Here is a 17,519-nt window from a genome sequence, read left to right on the forward strand (position 1 = left end):
GGACCGTGAAGAACGCCTACCCTCTTCCGTTGATTCCCCCTCTCATTGCGAAATTGAGCGATGCAAAGTTCTTCACCAAAATAGATGTCCGCTCCGGATATAACAACATTCTCATTCATCCCGACGATAGATGGAAAGCCGCATTCTCTACCTCCTTTGGTCTCTTTGAACCAAAAGTCATGTTCTTCGGCCTCTGCAATTCCCCAGCAACTTTCCAAGCATACATGAACCAAACCTTCGTAACTGAAATCAATGAAGGATGGCTCATTGTTTATATGGATGACATCCTTATTTTCTCGGACACCTTGGAAGAACAGAAGGGACGAACTAGACGAGTCCTGGAGAAACTTGGAAAAGAGTCACTCTTCCTCAAACCAGAGGAATGTACTTTTGATGCGCAGGAAGTTGAATATCTCGGCATGATTATCCGACCTGGGCAAGTTGCTATGGACCCAGCAAAACTGAAAGGAATCAGCGACTGGACTTCTCCCTCCTCAGTCAAAGAAGTCCGATCATTCCTTGGATTTTGCAACTTCTACCGACACTTCATCTCCCATTACTCCAATATTGCTCGCCCGCTGATCGACCTTACAAAGAAGGACAACGTCTTCTCTTGGTCAAGCATCTGTGAAGAAGCTTTCCAGAAACTGAAGCACTGCTTCCTCTCTGAACCCGTCCTCCGAAATCCCAATCCTACTCGACAATTCGCCCTCGCAACCGATGCATCATTGTTTGCTACTGGAGCAGTACTCCTTCAGACAGACGAGAATGGAGCGTATCACCCTTGCGGGTACCTTTCCCAATCCCTGAACCCGGCAGAACGAAATTATCAGATCTATGATAGAGAACTCCTTGCTGTCATCCGCGCTCTACAAGCCTGGAGACATTTCCTAGAAGGAAATCCTCACCCGGTCATAATCTTCACTGACCATAAGAATCTTCTATATTTCAGATCCGCACAGAAACTCACCAGGAGGCAAGCTCGTTGGCAGCTCACATTGTGCAACTATGATCTTACCTTCCATCACGTTCCCGGGTCCAAACTCGCCGCCCCCGACGCTCTTTCCCGTCGATCTGATCACGCTTTCTCTGGATCCGATAACGAAGATCTTATCCTCCTTCCCGATTCGCTTTTTGTCAACCTCATTGATGCTGAACTCGCAGAAGATTTCAAACTCCTTCACGACGCATCTGACGATGCTACTATTCGCACTGCATTAGACGCCTTAAACGGCGTATGCGCTCCCCCTATGAAATCTGCACTTTCTGATTGGAAATTCGAGGATGATGTCCTTTTCTACAAAAATCATGCTTATGTTCCCTCTGACCTCCGTCATCGAATCCTTACCCTCCACCATGATCATCCTACGGCCGGACACCTGGGCCGCACTATTACGGAATGGAATGTGAAGAAAGCCTATTGGTGGCCCGGGATGGGAACGTATATTAGGAAATACGTTGATGGATGTGCAACTTGTCAGCAAATGAAGCCGAATACGCATCTTACTACCCCTCCCTTATTACCGATCTCCTCCACCGCCTCTCGCCCCTTTTCCCAGGTCTCTGTTGATCTTATCACCGACCTTCCCCCGTCCCTTGACTTTGATTCTATCATGGTCGTGGTAGACCATGGCCTTACGAAGGGGGTAATTCTCTGCCCTTGCAGAAAAACGATCACCGCAGAAGGAGTAGCCCAACTTTTCTTTGAAAAGGTCTTCCTTAGATTCGGCCTCTACGACAAGATCATCTCCGATAGAGGACCACAGTTCGCCTCTAAACTCGCAAAAGAACTTGGAAGGCTCCTAGACTATCAAGTCGCCCTTTCTACCGCCTATCACCCCCAGACTGATGGACAAACTGAACGAATGAATCAAGAACTAGAAACCTATCTCCGGATATATTGTCAAACGAACCCTAATGATTGGGCAAATCACCTTCCCATGGCAGAATTTGTCCACAACTCCAGAAAAGGCAGCGCCAGAAACGCCTCTCCATTCTCCCTTATGATGGGATACGAACCTCGCGGATACCCACACGCCTTCCCTGACTCCACTCTTCCAGCCGCAGAAGACCGCATCAAACACCTTCAGAAGATCAGAGAAGAAGCCCTAGCTTCTCACAGCCTTGCTCAACAATGAATGGCAGAAATATCTCATGGACAGAAGTACGAACCATGGAAACGTGGTGATAAAGTTTGGCTTTCCGCAGCACACCTCATCACACGACTTCCCTCAAAGAAGTTAGCTCCCAAACGATACGGCCCTTTCGAAATCACAGAAGTTCTATCGCCTATCACGTTCAAATTGAAGCTACCGAAAACCTGGAGAGTTCACTCCACATTCCATGCTTCTGAACTATCCTCCTATCAAGAGACAGAGATACACGGCCCGAACTTCACCAAACCACCTCCTGACCTTATCAACGGAGAAGAACATTACGAAATTGAAGCCATACTCTCACACAAAGGGGCAGGCACAAGACATCATTATCTCGTATCTTGGGTTGGATACCCTGAATCTGAGAACTCATGGATCCTTGAAACGGAACTTGAAAATGCAGCGGAGCTTCTCAACGCCTATAAGAAGAGACTCAAGCTCGTCTCTAGAGCATTAGGCCTCTAAACCTACCTTGATTCAAAACCAACATGTCTGACCGCTCCAGCTGCTCTTATGGTTCCGACCACAGTATCACCAACTTCTTTGAAAACAACCCCTTTACTCGTCCCCAGACCCCTGGCCAGCATCGGGCCATGTGGGAAGCCGTTATTCTCGACATCCAATATGCTATGAGGCTTGACGCCTATGTAGAGAGGGTCGGCAATGCCACCCTCAAAGAATTCATCATCATTTTCCGGGCAGCAGACGCCCTCACTCCCGCAGCAATGCAGTTCCAACTCGATTCCTCCACCAGTCTTGGTGCGATCCCCATCAGATACAACCAAAGCAAGATCAAGAATGCAGTCTTGAACGCCATCCGACTCACCGTTGATTTCGATGACGCAATCAGAAGGATAGAGGATGAAAATGAGTTTAATCCACCTCCCGAGCCATTCATCGCAGCAATGAGGCATATGACTCCGACCCCTCCCCTAGTCATCGAAGAAGATGAAGAAGTAGTAGAGTGTAGCAGCTCGCTCTATGTGCCATACACACCCCCTCCTGTAGCCCAGCCAGTTCAGGACTATTATTCGTTCCTCGGTCTATCTCCTCCCATCAAGGACGCTCTCCCCTGAACTTTTGCATTACTCTCCATTGCAAAATGCTGCCCCTATCCCTGTCCCACCTCCTACTACACCCGTCAATCTTGACGATAGGATGGACGTTCTCCGCAGAGCGCAAAGGCTTACTCGGATGAAGCCTAGATTGCTTTTCTCTATGGGGCTCCCTTTAAGCCAACATCATTACAAACATTACAACTTCAAATCTGCACCAGGATGTACCACCGCCACACAATACTCCATTGAGAGAGCACAGTATGAAGCTGGAGAAACGACTCAAACCTATCCCTTCAACTGCGTCTGTCGTACTGGCAACAATTGGGGGCATAAGCAAAAGCACTGCAAGAGGTACCAGTGCCGCATTTGTGGCAAATACGCTCCCAAGCACCTTACCCCATTCTGTCCCCTCCTCAAGGGCAAGAAGCTCCTTCATCGCGGAAAATCTGCTGATAGGTTCCATGGAGAAATGGCTAAGCTCGAAGCTGCCTTTGACCATGAGCGTGCTCGCGTTGCAGAAGAACGGGAAGAGAATGAACTCGACGCCATCGCCATGTTGGCAGATATTGATGTTGACCCCATCTACTATTCCAACCAGGATGATTGAAGTCGGTGACTTCAAACCTTTGAACGGGAGGTAATGTTATGATAACATACTTCGGACCGGGCCCCCTATCTTTTCTCCTATCATGTACTGCCATATGACGCCTTATCACCTTCTTGTACAGCATCCTTGATCGCCGTCTTATCTCGTATCTCTTATCTTGTACCCTGTACCCTTACCATTGCCTTGGTAGTCCTGCCCTGAACTGACCTTTACCTATAAGTAGTCGATCGTCTTGTCTTGTATTCTCTAACTTGAATCTACTCAGTCTTCTGATAGACCTTCCTTGAGCAAGACAGCTCTCGTATACGATTTCACTAAAGACTCTTTGTCTTAAGTGCCTTTACCTGATCAATACCATTCAGCCTTGTCTTCGCTTGCTGACTCTTGTCACCAAGCCTTGACTCCAACAATAACGATAAACGAACCTCTGCATTATCTTCGCCTCACGTGGAGGCTTAGTACAGAGCTCTTACCTGAGTCTACGCTCACAGCGTAACAGACACCTCTAAGTCAGATGCTTCATCAAAATGAACATGCCAGGACTGACAGCCTGCCTGCATAGTTTGGCGGTGTGGTGTGGAATGTTGTTGATTACCAGTCTGTCGAGATGAACCAAGTGCTTTGGGTGGATTGAATGAGAGGGTCAGTCATGGGGTTGTGATGCACGATGAATTTGGTTGGGAGTTGTAGTAGGTGCAGACTGTGTCTGGTTGGGAGTCATAGGTGTAGACTGTGTCTGGTTGGAAGTCATAGGTGCAGACTGTGTTTGGTTGATGGTAGGTACTGAGTGAGGGGCCTGCTGGCTTGTGCTCGAGTGCAATGGACATGTGGGTAGTTCAAATGCTACTGACACCTGGCTGCCCTACTGAAACATGTTGTTTTCCTCTATAACACCATGTCAATGTTAGAGTTGTAAAGCCATATGAAAACAAAACTTACCAATGATCCAGCCACCTCCTGCATTACAGGATGAGACTTGACTAGGTGCGTTCTTTCAGTCCGTGTTGAATGATTTCTTGCATGCGGGGACTAAAATCTGATCATCTGTGAGCTTGTAGGAATCACCCTCACTTAGATTCTTCGACCTTGTTAAGTTCAGAGTGATGATGGAGAGTTGACGAAATGTTCCTGTATTGCACTGCCAGTGAGCCAGCCAGATTGTGCTTCAATGTTGAGGGTGAATGTCAACTGGATAGTGCCAAGGTTAAAATTGAAGAAACAAGTTTAAAAATTAAACAATCATATCCGCAAAACTTACAGCATCAGTTCCATCACATGCAAGATTCAGCTAATAAAGACTTGATAGCACAGAGGCACTCATCAGAGTGAGGTTTCTTGAACAATTGAGAACTTGAATGTCAAAGGCCATCAGGAAAATGCATACTTGCCATTATAGCTACTAGTTACTACTAGGAGCTATAATAGCTGTTATAGCATATATGTGAATGATTGACAAGTCCCTTCTATAGCTGGCATAATAGCAGCATGATTTTTCATGATAGCTATGATGGCTCCTAGTAGCTTTTATGGACAAGTCAAAAAAAAATCAATAACCTTGCCATTATAGCTCTTAGTAGCTATTTATTGGCATTATGACATAAAACAAAAAGTGTAAATTCAAGTATACTCATACTAACTTATACATGGGTGTATACTGCTAACTACGGTGTCTAAGAGATCTTACGAAAAAGTCAAAAACTCGAATTTGAGGAATACTTGGAGAAGCAGAAGGAAGGGAGATAGCTAGCAAAAGAGGGTTAGAGAGAAAGAATCAGAGAGGGAAAAAAAAACTTACCAAAGCCACAACGGGAGCAGTTGTAGGAGTGAGATCAGGAGCAAGAGCAGAAGCCAGAGCAGGAGCAAAAGCAGGTGCAGGTGCAGAGAGCTGGAGAGAGCGAAAGAGTGAGTGAGAGAGAGGAGGGGCAGAGCCTGAGTGTCAGAGAAAAACAAAGGAATAAAGAGTGGACTCGCCAAATGACGAAAAAAAATTGGAAATTGCTAAGGGAAGAGCCAGAATAAGAGTAAGAAAGAAAGAAAACATCAGAAAAACTCACAAAAAAGACCTATGCTTGCTCACTGTTGATGGGCGGGAAAGTAACCCAGTTACTTTAGCGCCTCCTGCCCTCCTACTCACTGTTTCCCACGGTGCCCACAGTTAACAGTGAAGAGAACAAAATGAAACCAAAAAGGTAAGAAAGAGAGAAAATAAGAAAGAGAAGAGATGTTAGACATAATTCATGTTTGTTTGTGTTTGTGCTTATATCATCACAATTGTGAAAATTAATTCAAGTCCTTTTGATTAAGCCGAGAATAAGGAACAACTGGGGTAAACTGTGGGAAAGGTTTCAACCAAAATGAAAGTTATAGACATTGTCAAGGGAAGTCTATCCACAGTCTCATGATGTTCATAGGGTAAGATCCTAGTGAGTTATTAGCAAAATACTAGAAAGTGATGTGTTCAAGAAAGTTCAGGCACACAAGTCATGTGACCATGTTTTGCTTATTAAAACTATGATTTCTTAATAGTAGTGGTACTCAATATCAAATTCAAAACTTTTTGGAAACTTGGGTAGAGCACAGCTAAACCCTTCCAACACCGGCTAAAGGTATCGGCTTGATGACTACAATTGAAAGTCAGGCCGGCATGGCACGGCAGAGTTTGAATCCATGCCTGCTGCCTGCCAATGTGTTCGCTGTTTTGCACAGCTCAGAGCCAACACTCGAGTTACTTGAGCGAGCTCAATGACAATGGACCTTCAAGAATCCCCCTTCAAAGGACTCCCTCCAGAAACAACTGGATCCAGGATGTCAATCCAGTGGCAAAGTGAACATGCCCTAAGTTACTGACATCTTGGTGAACTACCTAACTACCATCTCACTGGTTGTAGGATCCTGTTTTATTCCAAGGGGAAGAAGAAAGCGGCTCTTATCAATGACCCCCCCTCTAACAGGGACAAAGGGGACGTAAGATAGGTCTCATGCACAACCAACCAACCTGTGATGCCTTGTGACACCATGTGACACCATGTGATTAAGTAATGCAACCACTGATGCATTGATGGCCCATTATCATATTCATTGTATCAACTGTGCTATGAAGTTGCATCTATTTATTGAACTGGGAGGTGTATAAATGAGTGAACGATACTACTATTAAAGTCTAGTATTGGGCTCAGTGAGAATAATGTAAGGTGTAGTTTGGACAACGACTCCGGGTTCAAAGTTCTTGGTTCAAACTGCACGTGATGACCGCACGTGATAGATTCAGATGGCGTGATAGATAGATAACGATAATAATATGTAATGATATAGCATATGTATGCGTGTTGGCATATCCATCGATTGATCACTTCACCCATGGATCTCAAAGCGCAAACACAACATAATCGACGTCACAAAATCATGGTTATTATCATTACCATTGTGGTTGCTCAAATCACACATCTATACCATCTTTTATTCTTATCCCATGCTGAAAGAATTCCTTACCATACATCTATCCTTACCGGCCAAGCATGGGTATATGAACTGATCAGTGGTCACCCAGACAGGATCAGTCACAACTTCGGCGTCAACCTTCAAATTTTTGATGAGCTGTTAGTGGTTCTTAACTGACACGGCTTCATCCAGTCCTGGAATGGGGTAACCATGTCAGAGCAACTCGGTATTTTTTTGTACACGTGTGTTACTGGACTCTCGTCTCGCCACGTCGGAGAAAGATTCCAGCACTCTCCTGACACAATTACAAGGTAAGTATGCCTAACTTTTGATATAACTAATAGTGTGCTGATTTTTGCAGATATTAAATGCATGCTCATGTTCTTTTCATCACCTCCCTTCTACACCTCGAATGTCTGCTTCCCGGATCACGACACCCCACTTTCTGCGGCAATTCATGACCCATGATTCCGATTCTTTGATCATTGCATTGGCGCCGTCAACGGCACCCACATCTGTGTTTTCGCGCCGCTTGAAGACCATGTTGTCCTGCGCAACCAGAAAGGCTTTCTATTGCAGAACTGCCTGTTCATCTGCGACCTCAATTTTTTTTTTCATTTACTCCCTCACAGGGTGGGATGGCTCAGTTGCCGATGCTTCCCTTTGGAATGACGCGTGCTCTCATGATTTGCGCATGCCCGCGCACAGATACCTTCTAGCTGACGCTGGCTTTGGTACGTGTGACGCGCTTCTCGTGCCTTATCGAGGCGTGCACTACCACCTGAAGGAATGGCGTCAAGCTAATCTCGCGTGAGTTCTTTTTTTTTCTTACTCTGTATGTCTACTAATTTTTTTCTAGGCCTAAAGACCCAAAAGAATTGTTCAACTTGCGACACGCTGCACTGCACAACATTATCAAACAGATATTTGGCGTCATGAAGTGGCAATGGCGCATTTTGATATGCGCACCTGAATACTCCATGGATATCCAGTCCTGGATCCCAGCGGCGCTTTGCGCCATTCACAACTTCATGCGAAGAACCAACAGTGATATATTTGATCTTGCCCTCAAGCACGGGCATGATCTTGCAGAGGATGATGGTGTTGGATCTGGCGCACATTCAGAGGGACCGGTGGATGCTGCTGAGCGCAGACGCGCAGATGCTTGTAGGGACAGAATCACGCAAGCAATGTGGACTGATTATCTAGCAGAACGTGCACGAAGGGGACTCCCATTGCCATAGTTGTAGGTGATACATGAATTCTGTACTACGAAATGATCTGTACGGCGCTACGACACAATCATATATTCTTGTGAGTCCACTGATCGCCGTGGTGCACCACCGCAAGGCACTCGCTTCTCTTCCAACCACTCAAGCCTCGTCACCTCATCCAATGAGTAGAAAATGATAGCCTGGTTCTCATGTTCAGCTAGAAAGTTGGCAATGCCCAAGCGCTCTTTGCTCGTGAGGTTTGTATATTTATTGAGGAGGGAAATGGCGCTCCCAACATGTGTGGAAGGCTGTGGCTGCACTAGCGGCAGCGCCGGGGCTAACACAAGATTCTTCTGCATCTCACGCACTACTTCAACGAGGCTCTTCATCGTTTCCATACCCTCCTGCTGTGCCAATAGCGTGGCAGATGGTGGCCAACTTCGCTTCTGGGAGCCTGCAACTGACGCAGGAGAAAGTGCACTGTATTTTCGCTTTCCACGGCTTATGCTTGTCCATGCCGAGCCACCAGCAGAGGTAGACCCTTCAGTGGAAGGAGCGAGAAAGGTAGATGGAGGAATAGGTGGCTCAAGGTCCACTGAGGATGGTGGTGGGTACGCTGAGGATGGTGGCGGGTATGCTGAGGATGGTGGCGGGTACACTGAGGATGGTGGCGGGTACACTGAGGATGGTGGCGGGTACACTGAGGATGGTGGTGGGTACACTGAGGATGGTGGTGGGCCCACTGAGGATGGTGGTGGCTCTGGAAGTGCATTATCTGTGGCTGGGGGGATGGAGGATAGTGTGTTGGCATTGGCGACGGTGGTAGTAGGTCGGAAGACGTGCAAGCCTTTCGACTTGCTTGGTGTCAACTGCTGCATGATCTTGAAGTGGTCGAAGCCCTTCGTCATGAAGGGCTTTGCGTGAGGATGTGACTAAAATAATGTCAGTAGAGGGGCATGCATGCAGTCTATTGCGATGACTTACCTTTGTAAAGCGCGCCCAGACATCATCCTTTCTGTCCATAATACCCGCTCCATGCTCATCACTCCAAGTAAAACCCAACATACACTTGATTTCAACGATGATTTGGTATGCTTTCTTTAACTATAAAAATATATGTCATTGATTTGCTGGCAGCTGAAAGTTCACTGGAAACATACCGCTGTCCATTTATTCTTGCAAACTCCACCACTCTTTTCTGTACCCCTTTGATGCGGGTGTTTTGTCTTGAGGTGCGCAGATGCTTGATTGAAGGTGGCCAACTTGAAGCCTCCATCGCCTGATGAAGGAAGGGCCTGCAGAAGGAACTCAAGAAGGGTAGTTTCCTCCGCCTTTGACCACACCGCAGGAGCTTTCCTGATCGTTCCACCAGATGCAGCAGCCGATGTCACATCTATAGTACCTCAAGAACGTAGGGAATGCGAAGAGCTGCTGCTTGATTTATCATCAGACATTGTGGTGACAGAGTATCTTTTGTTTATTATAATAGATGCTTATTAACACAGTGTGGTCATCACGTGTGGTCATCATGTGCAGTTTGAACCAGGAATTTTGAACCTGGAGTCGTTGTTCAAACTACACCTAAGGGAGGACTCACTGACCTTTGTACTTTCTTTCGAGACAAAACAACTTGCCTGCACATTTTTCTTCTCTTTTGCTCGTGCTTGGTTGAGTCTGATTTTCTTGGTGTTCCTTGTAGCATATTATTCAGGTTATCCAGTGCACACTGTTCAGCATTGTGCAGCCTGTGGTGCAGTAGTATGAGGCGCATGCGGAAGTTACCTCCTAATTGTCACATGCAAAGATTTCATTTCCGAGCACATAAGACTCATTTTTTTAATGGCACTTGCAATTCTCAATTTTTTTAAATCCAGCCCCACAGAGTTTTTCTAAATACATATACAAAGAAGACTGTGGATTTTTTTTCGCCGAAAAGTGACATTTATGACGGCCATTAGCTGTACACTCCAAAGTCACCCAAAAGTCACTCCTGGTCATGTGATGTTAGTTGGTTGTGCATGAGCCCTATCTTATATGGCGCCATCGCCCACCTCATATTCACACATCACATCAAGTACGGCTCCGCATACTGCTAAAATCAGAAGAAATTCAGTGATTTGGTCTCCAATCGCATCACAAGGTAAGTGTTCTCATTTTTTTTATTCACACAAACACTAACAAAATACATCAAGCATTAAAACTAAGTACAAGAAGCACAAGAACAAATTCACCGCCACTGGCACTGGCATCGTGCTGCTCGATGGGCCATCTGCCCAAAATATTCTACGTGAGTTCGTCTTCCCTTATTTTTAGTTAACGGCTGATTTATTTTTATAGAAGTGGTATGTGGGGACCTTCCATGGTACCAGGATCTCAATGCAATCTGGCACGGCAATCCCGCCATGGTGGCAAAGACACACTGGTCTAAGCAGGGTGTTGACCACGTCACAGCCCTCTATTCCCTTGTGCAACTGTGTGGTGGTGCTGGCCCTCCCTCCATGCACTTTGGTGCTACTGCTGGGGCTGGCCCCTCCAGCGCGCATCTGCCCCCAAACACATATCCAGCCCCCAGTGCACATCTGCCCCCTGGCCCATACCCAGCCCCAGCCCCCCAGCGCACATATGCCCCCCAACCCATACCCAGCCCCCAGCCCAGATCCACCCCCCAACCCATACCCCCCTAAAAACACATATCCACCCTTTCACCTTCCCGGGCACGACAACTCCACTGACATGGACATTACTGACAATTTCGAACCCACTCGTGATTTGGGGCCCACTGATGATAGCGCTGGCCCATTTGTTGCCCCCATTGACGGAGATGACATGATGGACAGTGACACGGCCACCCACAAGAGCCCTTCCCAGGCTGTGGGGAAGAAACACCAGCTGCCTTCTTCCCCATCCCCTCCTCCTCACCCCCCCCCCCCACCCATTCAAAATGCCCCCGAGGTCGCCGGCGTCATTTTATGACAGTCAGGAAGCCTTTGGGGCGCAGAGGCCGGTTGCTTGTGGGGGTCGACACAAGGCATCGACCAACATGTCCCGCAACATGTCAACACCATCGACAATGACTCGCAACACCACATCCTCGTCAGATACCACATGTCCCCTACCCCGCAAACCTCACAGCAAACGAGTGCCGGCTCAAAAAAGAGGAAGGCCAAGTCCAACGTCGCTCAACAGATTGACCACGTTCAGGACGAGATTGAGAGCCTGCATTCAGACATGAGGTCACGCCATGACCACAAGCAAGAGTGGTTCCTCATGAAGCTCGACATGAAGACCAAGCACCATCGCGACACAAGGAAGTATGAATATCTGTGCAGCGCGCAAGAGCATGAGGCCTCGCTGGCCACCACCAACCATCAGTGTGAGCAGGAGAAGCAAGATGCTGAGATTTGTCTTTGTGAAACTGATATTTGAGTGCACAAAGCTCATTTGCTGGTGCTTGATAAGGAGGCTGAAAACCTCCGCCTCAAATCAAGTCCCACAAGATGATACAGGGCAACAGGTCAGATGGAGGAGCTGTATGAGTTTTTCCTCGTCATCGTCATCATCTTGTTTTGCCTTCTTCTTCATTTGTTCTTGCTACCATATGTTTCTTTTGTTGTTGTTTTTGTGTTGTCATTGTTGCATATATGTTTTTCTCCTACACTATCTGATTCAAGTTGATGTTACATAGGTACATATGTGTTGTACATTTAGTAGTAGTACATGTCAAGTAGTACATGTCAATGTGATCCTTATCCTGCTCTACGTTGTGCATTAGATTGAGGACTGTCAAAGAGCTCATCCATTAGCCTTGCACAAGTAGCCTGACCTGGAGTGCCATCATATGTCCTGTCACTAACTACTTCATCACCATCTGGAGCCTCATACTCTTGAGCAATGAAATCTTCGCCCTATACACGAGCCCACTTTAGAGAACTCTTATATGTTCCATCCTGTTTGTGACGGTCAGTTTCAAAGCGGATGATCATGTTGTGCAGGATGATACAACACTTAATCCACTGCACAGAAAACTCGAGGTCTTTCTCGGTCTGAATTCTGAACCATAGCTCTTGAAGGGACTGTAACCATCCCTTCAAAATAGCAAATGTGTGTCAAACACGAACACAAATCTAAATAAATGTAAATCAATTGAAAACCACAATTGAAAAAAAAAACATACCTTAGAGAGGTGATAATTGAATGTCTTCTTGTTCTTTGTCAGCCGTCCATTGCGAGGCTTCTTGAAAGGGGGAATACACCATGGTTCCAATGGATAAGCACTGTCCGCCCAAACCCAATGACCATCAGGCAGAAGATCAGTGTGCTTGTTATAGAGGCAAGTGGATCAAAAGTGAATGCATCATGGACGCTCCCAGGATGACCAAGAGAATAATCAATGATCAGGAGGTTGTGGGGCAAGATGACTGCCTAGAATTAAATTAATTTTTGCACATGAAGATGACAAAAAAATGTTACCTGACAGCCAAGGGAATACTTCGACTTCCTATCATTGTTACGCTGAAAGCATAGACTCAGGTAAGAGCTCTGTACTAAGTCTCGGCAAAGATGAAGATGATGCAGAGGTTCATTATCGTTGTCATTGGTGTCAAGACTTGGTGACAAGACTCGTCAAGTAAAGACAAGGCTAAAGGTATTGGTCGAGTATAGACACTTAGACGAGGAGTCTTAAGTGAAATCGTATACGAGAGCGATCTTGCTCAAGGAAGGTCTATCAGAATACTGAGTAGATTCAAGTTAGAGAATACAGGACAGGCTGATTGACTACTTATAGGTAAAGACGACTTCAGGGCAAGACTACCAAGGTAATGGTAAGGGTACAGGGTACAAGATAAGAGATATGAGATAAGACGGCAATCAGAGATGCTATACAAGAAGATGATGGGAACATCATAAGGCAGTACAAGATAAGGGAAAAGATAGGGGGGTTCGGTCTGAAGCATGTTATCGTAACAATCATAGAATGTCTTGCCGTAATAACCTGATCCTGGTGCAGTACCTCCCAAATCCTCAATCACTCCTCAGATGCTTAACACCCATGTCTATGTCAACCGGAAAGTGCTTGCAGAGCACCCAGAGCTCCATGTGGTGATTGCACAGATCTCCCAGTTGTTTACCGCCCACTATGCTATTCCGTTGGCTGAATCGTTTTCCACTTGTTGCTATTGTGCTGGGTGGTTAGTGTTTATGACTCAAATGGGATATGTTTTATAAATTAATTAATGTTGTGGAGATTCTAAAAATGGGCGATATTTTTGGTGTTGTGGGGTAATTCCCACACTGTGGGGCTGAAAAATGCAGAAATGTGATGTGTGGGAATAGCATGGGGAGGCAACCAAAATAGAATATAATTTGTGAATATTTGCTAATAGAACAACAGGCGGGAGAGCCCAGATGATGTGAAATGGGTTGGTGGGAGAGCCCAAATGGTGTTGGCAGGGTCAGCAGGAAGGCCCATTTCAGTGTCTGACTCATAGTAAGCATACAATATTCATTTGGCGGTACTGGCCACATAATGTACCTATTCAATGTTTTTGCTATACAATGTGTGAGTCATTTGGTGGTACATCACAGTATCTTCCGTTGTTGCTGTTAAGGCATCTAGGTCGCATGAGTGCCATCATTCAGGGGCCTGAATCTATTTTATGTCTGTACCAATTGCCTTACAGATGTACATACCCACCACTGCTTCCCATAATTGTACAAAATTGTGGATCCCAATGTCCCAAAATTGTTTGAAAAAGGACCCCTATCACCCCTATTTATGATGGGAAAGCCCACCTAATAAATGCACCGGGACATCCCAGAGACATGCTAGATTGATCCCAGTTGGGATTGGGAAAGATCACAAATAGGTCCTTGAGATGGCCCAGATACTTGCTTCAGAGTGGGCTGGGACATCCCAGAACATAGGGTAAAATAATGGGAATACCATTCTAGAAGACACCTACTAGGTCCTTTGCTAGCCACAAACACATAGACCTAAGAGGTCATTTCAAGTGGTTGACTGAAGTGTTGAAATTTGGAACTCAATATATCTTGGTCTGGACTCAATACTCAAAGTTAGATATCTGGATCTCAATACAGTATCCAGGACACAGCATACAATGTTATGTTACATAGTTGGAAGACAGTATGTGCTTTCCATGGAGTTTGTATTTCAACATTCTGAACTAAAGGACTAGGACTACTCTCCTCCTCCTCTGTTCAATCTGGCTAGGATCCAGGTGTACGTCTTGATCTCCACCATCTTTTCACGGATGCCCTCTTTTTGGTCCTCAATCAATGTCACGAGGTGTTCTCTAATCCATCTCAGTGCCAGTAGTGATGGGCCCGAGGTTTCATCCACCTGCTCAGGAGGAATGAGACCATTGTTCTCAACACCAGACTGGAAAGAATTAGTCATCACTTAAGAAAATTATTCATAATTCTCACTAGCCAATGCTGGTAGTGACAGACACAACTACCCATAACCCTATCCCATTGCCATAATTGGTTAGGGATTGCAGTGCGTCCAATCCACCATGGAGTATCATAGCTGGATACAATCCTGGATGGATCTCCCAGATCCACAATATCATGAAAGAGACATAAGTGGGATGAAAACACGTAGTCCGGTGTGAGAAAGTAATCCTGAGTAGTCCGCAGAAGGAGACTACTTATCCGTATGAGTGCGAGTGTGGTTGCTCATCCCAAGGGGATTGCTTCTGAAAGATACTCTCCACAATAAGGCGAAGGAATCAAGCCGGCGGGCTTTTGATCTATATGGTCCGCTACGGATGCGGGACGGGTAGACTAGATGCAGACGGAATCTGGAGCGAGGAATGATAGTCCTAGGGTGGATAGCCTAGCGGTATGGCTAGTGTTTAAAAGTCCGGTTGCAGGACCAAAAAAAAGACTGCAACCAGACCGACCGGACCGAAAAAGACCAGACCTCAGTTGCCAGTTGCCTCAGATCCAGGAAAGTCCAGTTGCAGTTGCCTAACTTTGCAAAAAATGAAAGACCGGTAAAAGACCGGTCTCAACCGGTCCATTGTGGGACCGGTTGCCTATATATGGATAGTGCTCATTTAGGCAATTCTATTGGTGATCTGATCTTCAAAATTGGTTGAGATTTGGGAAAGTTACAAGCATTTTAAGAATGGCTCGTATAAATCTGTGGGGCATGTTTTTAGGCTTGTTGGCACTGAACCAGGGATTGATTTCCAAGCTTAAAAACCTTTACCAGTGTATTCGTAGACCTCAAAAATGGTATGGAACATCAAATTTAGATAACTCTTGATGATTATCATGCTCCAAGACTAGCACAAAGATCAGATGTGTTAGAACGGCAAGTCAAAATCAGTCAAAATCACCGATTGGCTCATAATGTACCCAAAACTTGAGTGCTTGACAAGATATGAGTAGCTATAGACTTGCCTAGACTAGGACTACAATTACCATTGAGACACCTAAGCCTTACAACAACTTTTATTTTTCAAAGACGAGCCTGATAACGATTTTTTGCCAAGCTTATATCTTGCTTATATCTTACTCTATTGACAAGATAAGACTAGCTATAGTGCCGCCTTGACTAGCAGCACATATTTCGTCAAGACACCTAAGCCTTATAACAACTTTTATTTTTCAAAGACAAGCCTGATAACAATTTTTTGTCAAGCTTATATCAATGTTATATCTTACCCTATTGAAAAGTTAAGACTAGCTATACAATTGCCTTGACTAGCAGCACATATTTTGTCAAGAAACTTAAGCATAGTAATGACATTTCATATTTGACTCACATGCAGGGTGGAGTTTGGGAACCCTTTTTTATAATGCTCATATCTTGCTCAGATCTTAACCGTTTACTACAAAAATTAGACCGTTGGAATCGTGGGAAGGAGTACAACCGGTCTTAGACCGGTTTCAGACCGGTTGTAAGACTGCAAGAGACTGAAAATATCGGTCTTTTGAGGTCCAGTCCAAGGTTGCCTGATATTGTGGGAATCAGGCAACCGGTCCTGGTCCGGTTGCCTCCAAATAAGGCAAAAGACCGGACCCAACCGGACTTTTAAACTCTAGTCCTGATGTCCATGGATGTGCCACAACCCGATTCCGGGAATGATGGTCAATTCCGGAACCATTTCGAGAAATCAGCTTCGATCCACCCGAACCCAAAAGTGCTTGTTGTATTGACAGTTGATATCATAGAAGGTGACCACCCTGGTGATGCCTTCCATGTTGTGCTGGGCAGCCTCACAAAGGGCGTAGTCCATGTTCATTTGTCTGTGAATGATGCATGGTTAACTTGTGAATGTTGAATGGCAGGGTTGGCTTGCCTTTCGCCTTTCTGAAAATCTACCATTGAGTGAGGAACAAAGCAACCATGTTGAGCACAGGCTACTCCCCCAATGCCCGTGGACTCCAGCTTGTGCCGAGCCGCATTTGCTTGATTTACTGCCTGGTGATTGTTGCAGCTTGATTTTTATAAAGTGTCGGCAGCCTCTGCAAGATGTGTTTTATACCTGTCCTTTCCCACCATGAATCCCAACCCATCTGACAGCCAAACTTCATCAAATGGCTTGATGGGATGCAGGTGTTTGGCTTTGAAATTTCCATCCATAACAAATGACTGGGTGTATTTCCACCTTGGAGTTGTTATTATTGCTGAGGTGACTTCGGTATCAAATGAGACTCACTCATCAAGTGATTCATCCCCTGACAAGGATACATTGATCCCTGGCTGAGGACAAGCGGGGCCAAATAATGCGAGATCACCTGCATTCAGGTTGTCAGAATGATGCCCAAATCCATACCATTTCATGGCCTTCAACTCCCTCCACTGTCGGGCGACTCTTGCAAGCTCTCAGTATTGGTCCTTGCCACATGCTTTGTCAATATAATGTCCTTTAGATGAGAGAGATATAGCATTACCGGTACAAGGTGTGGAAACATGCTCTGCTTGAGGTCATTCGCCAGAGCTTGCTGTAATAGTTCATCGCTGAGGTCCCACATTCAAGGTTGTCCAATAGAAAATCATCGAGCACCCTGA

General features: G+C 45.7%; 5 protein-coding genes across 5 annotated transcripts; 1 reads left to right on the forward strand and 4 right to left on the reverse strand.

The window, feature by feature from the left end:
* Nucleotides 1-5,501: 5,501 nt before the first annotated feature.
* DEU56DRAFT_911328 (uncharacterized protein) lies at nt 5,502-5,862 on the reverse strand (the record flags this gene model as incomplete). The annotated part of the gene is made up of 3 exons (XM_041357279.1): nt 5,502-5,564; nt 5,617-5,706; nt 5,770-5,862. 3 exons carry the CDS (start codon nt 5,860-5,862, stop codon nt 5,502-5,504), a joined length of 246 nt encoding a protein of 81 aa, XP_041209775.1.
* A 1,361-nt stretch (nt 5,863-7,223) lies between these two features.
* DEU56DRAFT_734330 (uncharacterized protein) lies at nt 7,224-7,436 on the forward strand (the record flags this gene model as incomplete). The annotated part of the gene is made up of 1 exon (XM_041348379.1): nt 7,224-7,436. The coding sequence occupies one exon, from the start codon at nt 7,224-7,226 to the stop codon at nt 7,434-7,436; it is 213 nt and encodes a 70-aa protein (XP_041209776.1).
* Nucleotides 7,437-8,550: 1,114 nt separating this feature from the next.
* DEU56DRAFT_911330 (uncharacterized protein) lies at nt 8,551-9,927 on the reverse strand (the record flags this gene model as incomplete). Its single annotated transcript, XM_041357280.1, has 4 exons — nt 8,551-9,405; nt 9,458-9,577; nt 9,634-9,824; nt 9,885-9,927. 4 exons carry the CDS (start codon nt 9,925-9,927, stop codon nt 8,551-8,553), a joined length of 1,209 nt encoding a protein of 402 aa, XP_041209777.1.
* A 4,745-nt stretch (nt 9,928-14,672) lies between these two features.
* DEU56DRAFT_754944 (uncharacterized protein) lies at nt 14,673-15,066 on the reverse strand (the record flags this gene model as incomplete). The annotated part of the gene is made up of 2 exons (XM_041349868.1): nt 14,673-14,873; nt 14,953-15,066. 2 exons carry the CDS (start codon nt 15,064-15,066, stop codon nt 14,673-14,675), a joined length of 315 nt encoding a protein of 104 aa, XP_041209778.1.
* A 1,679-nt stretch (nt 15,067-16,745) lies between these two features.
* Nucleotides 16,746-17,422, reverse strand: DEU56DRAFT_870760 (uncharacterized protein; the record flags this gene model as incomplete). The annotated part of the gene is made up of 4 exons (XM_041355656.1): nt 16,746-16,944; nt 17,029-17,115; nt 17,167-17,330; nt 17,402-17,422. 4 exons carry the CDS (start codon nt 17,420-17,422, stop codon nt 16,746-16,748), a joined length of 471 nt encoding a protein of 156 aa, XP_041209779.1.
* Between the last annotated feature and the right edge of the window lie 97 nt (nt 17,423-17,519).

Source organism: Suillus clintonianus, assembly GCF_016758775.1.
Source record: "Suillus clintonianus strain FC179 chromosome Unknown DEU56scaffold_25, whole genome shotgun sequence".
Taxonomy (NCBI): Eukaryota; Fungi; Basidiomycota; class Agaricomycetes; order Boletales; family Suillaceae; genus Suillus; species Suillus clintonianus.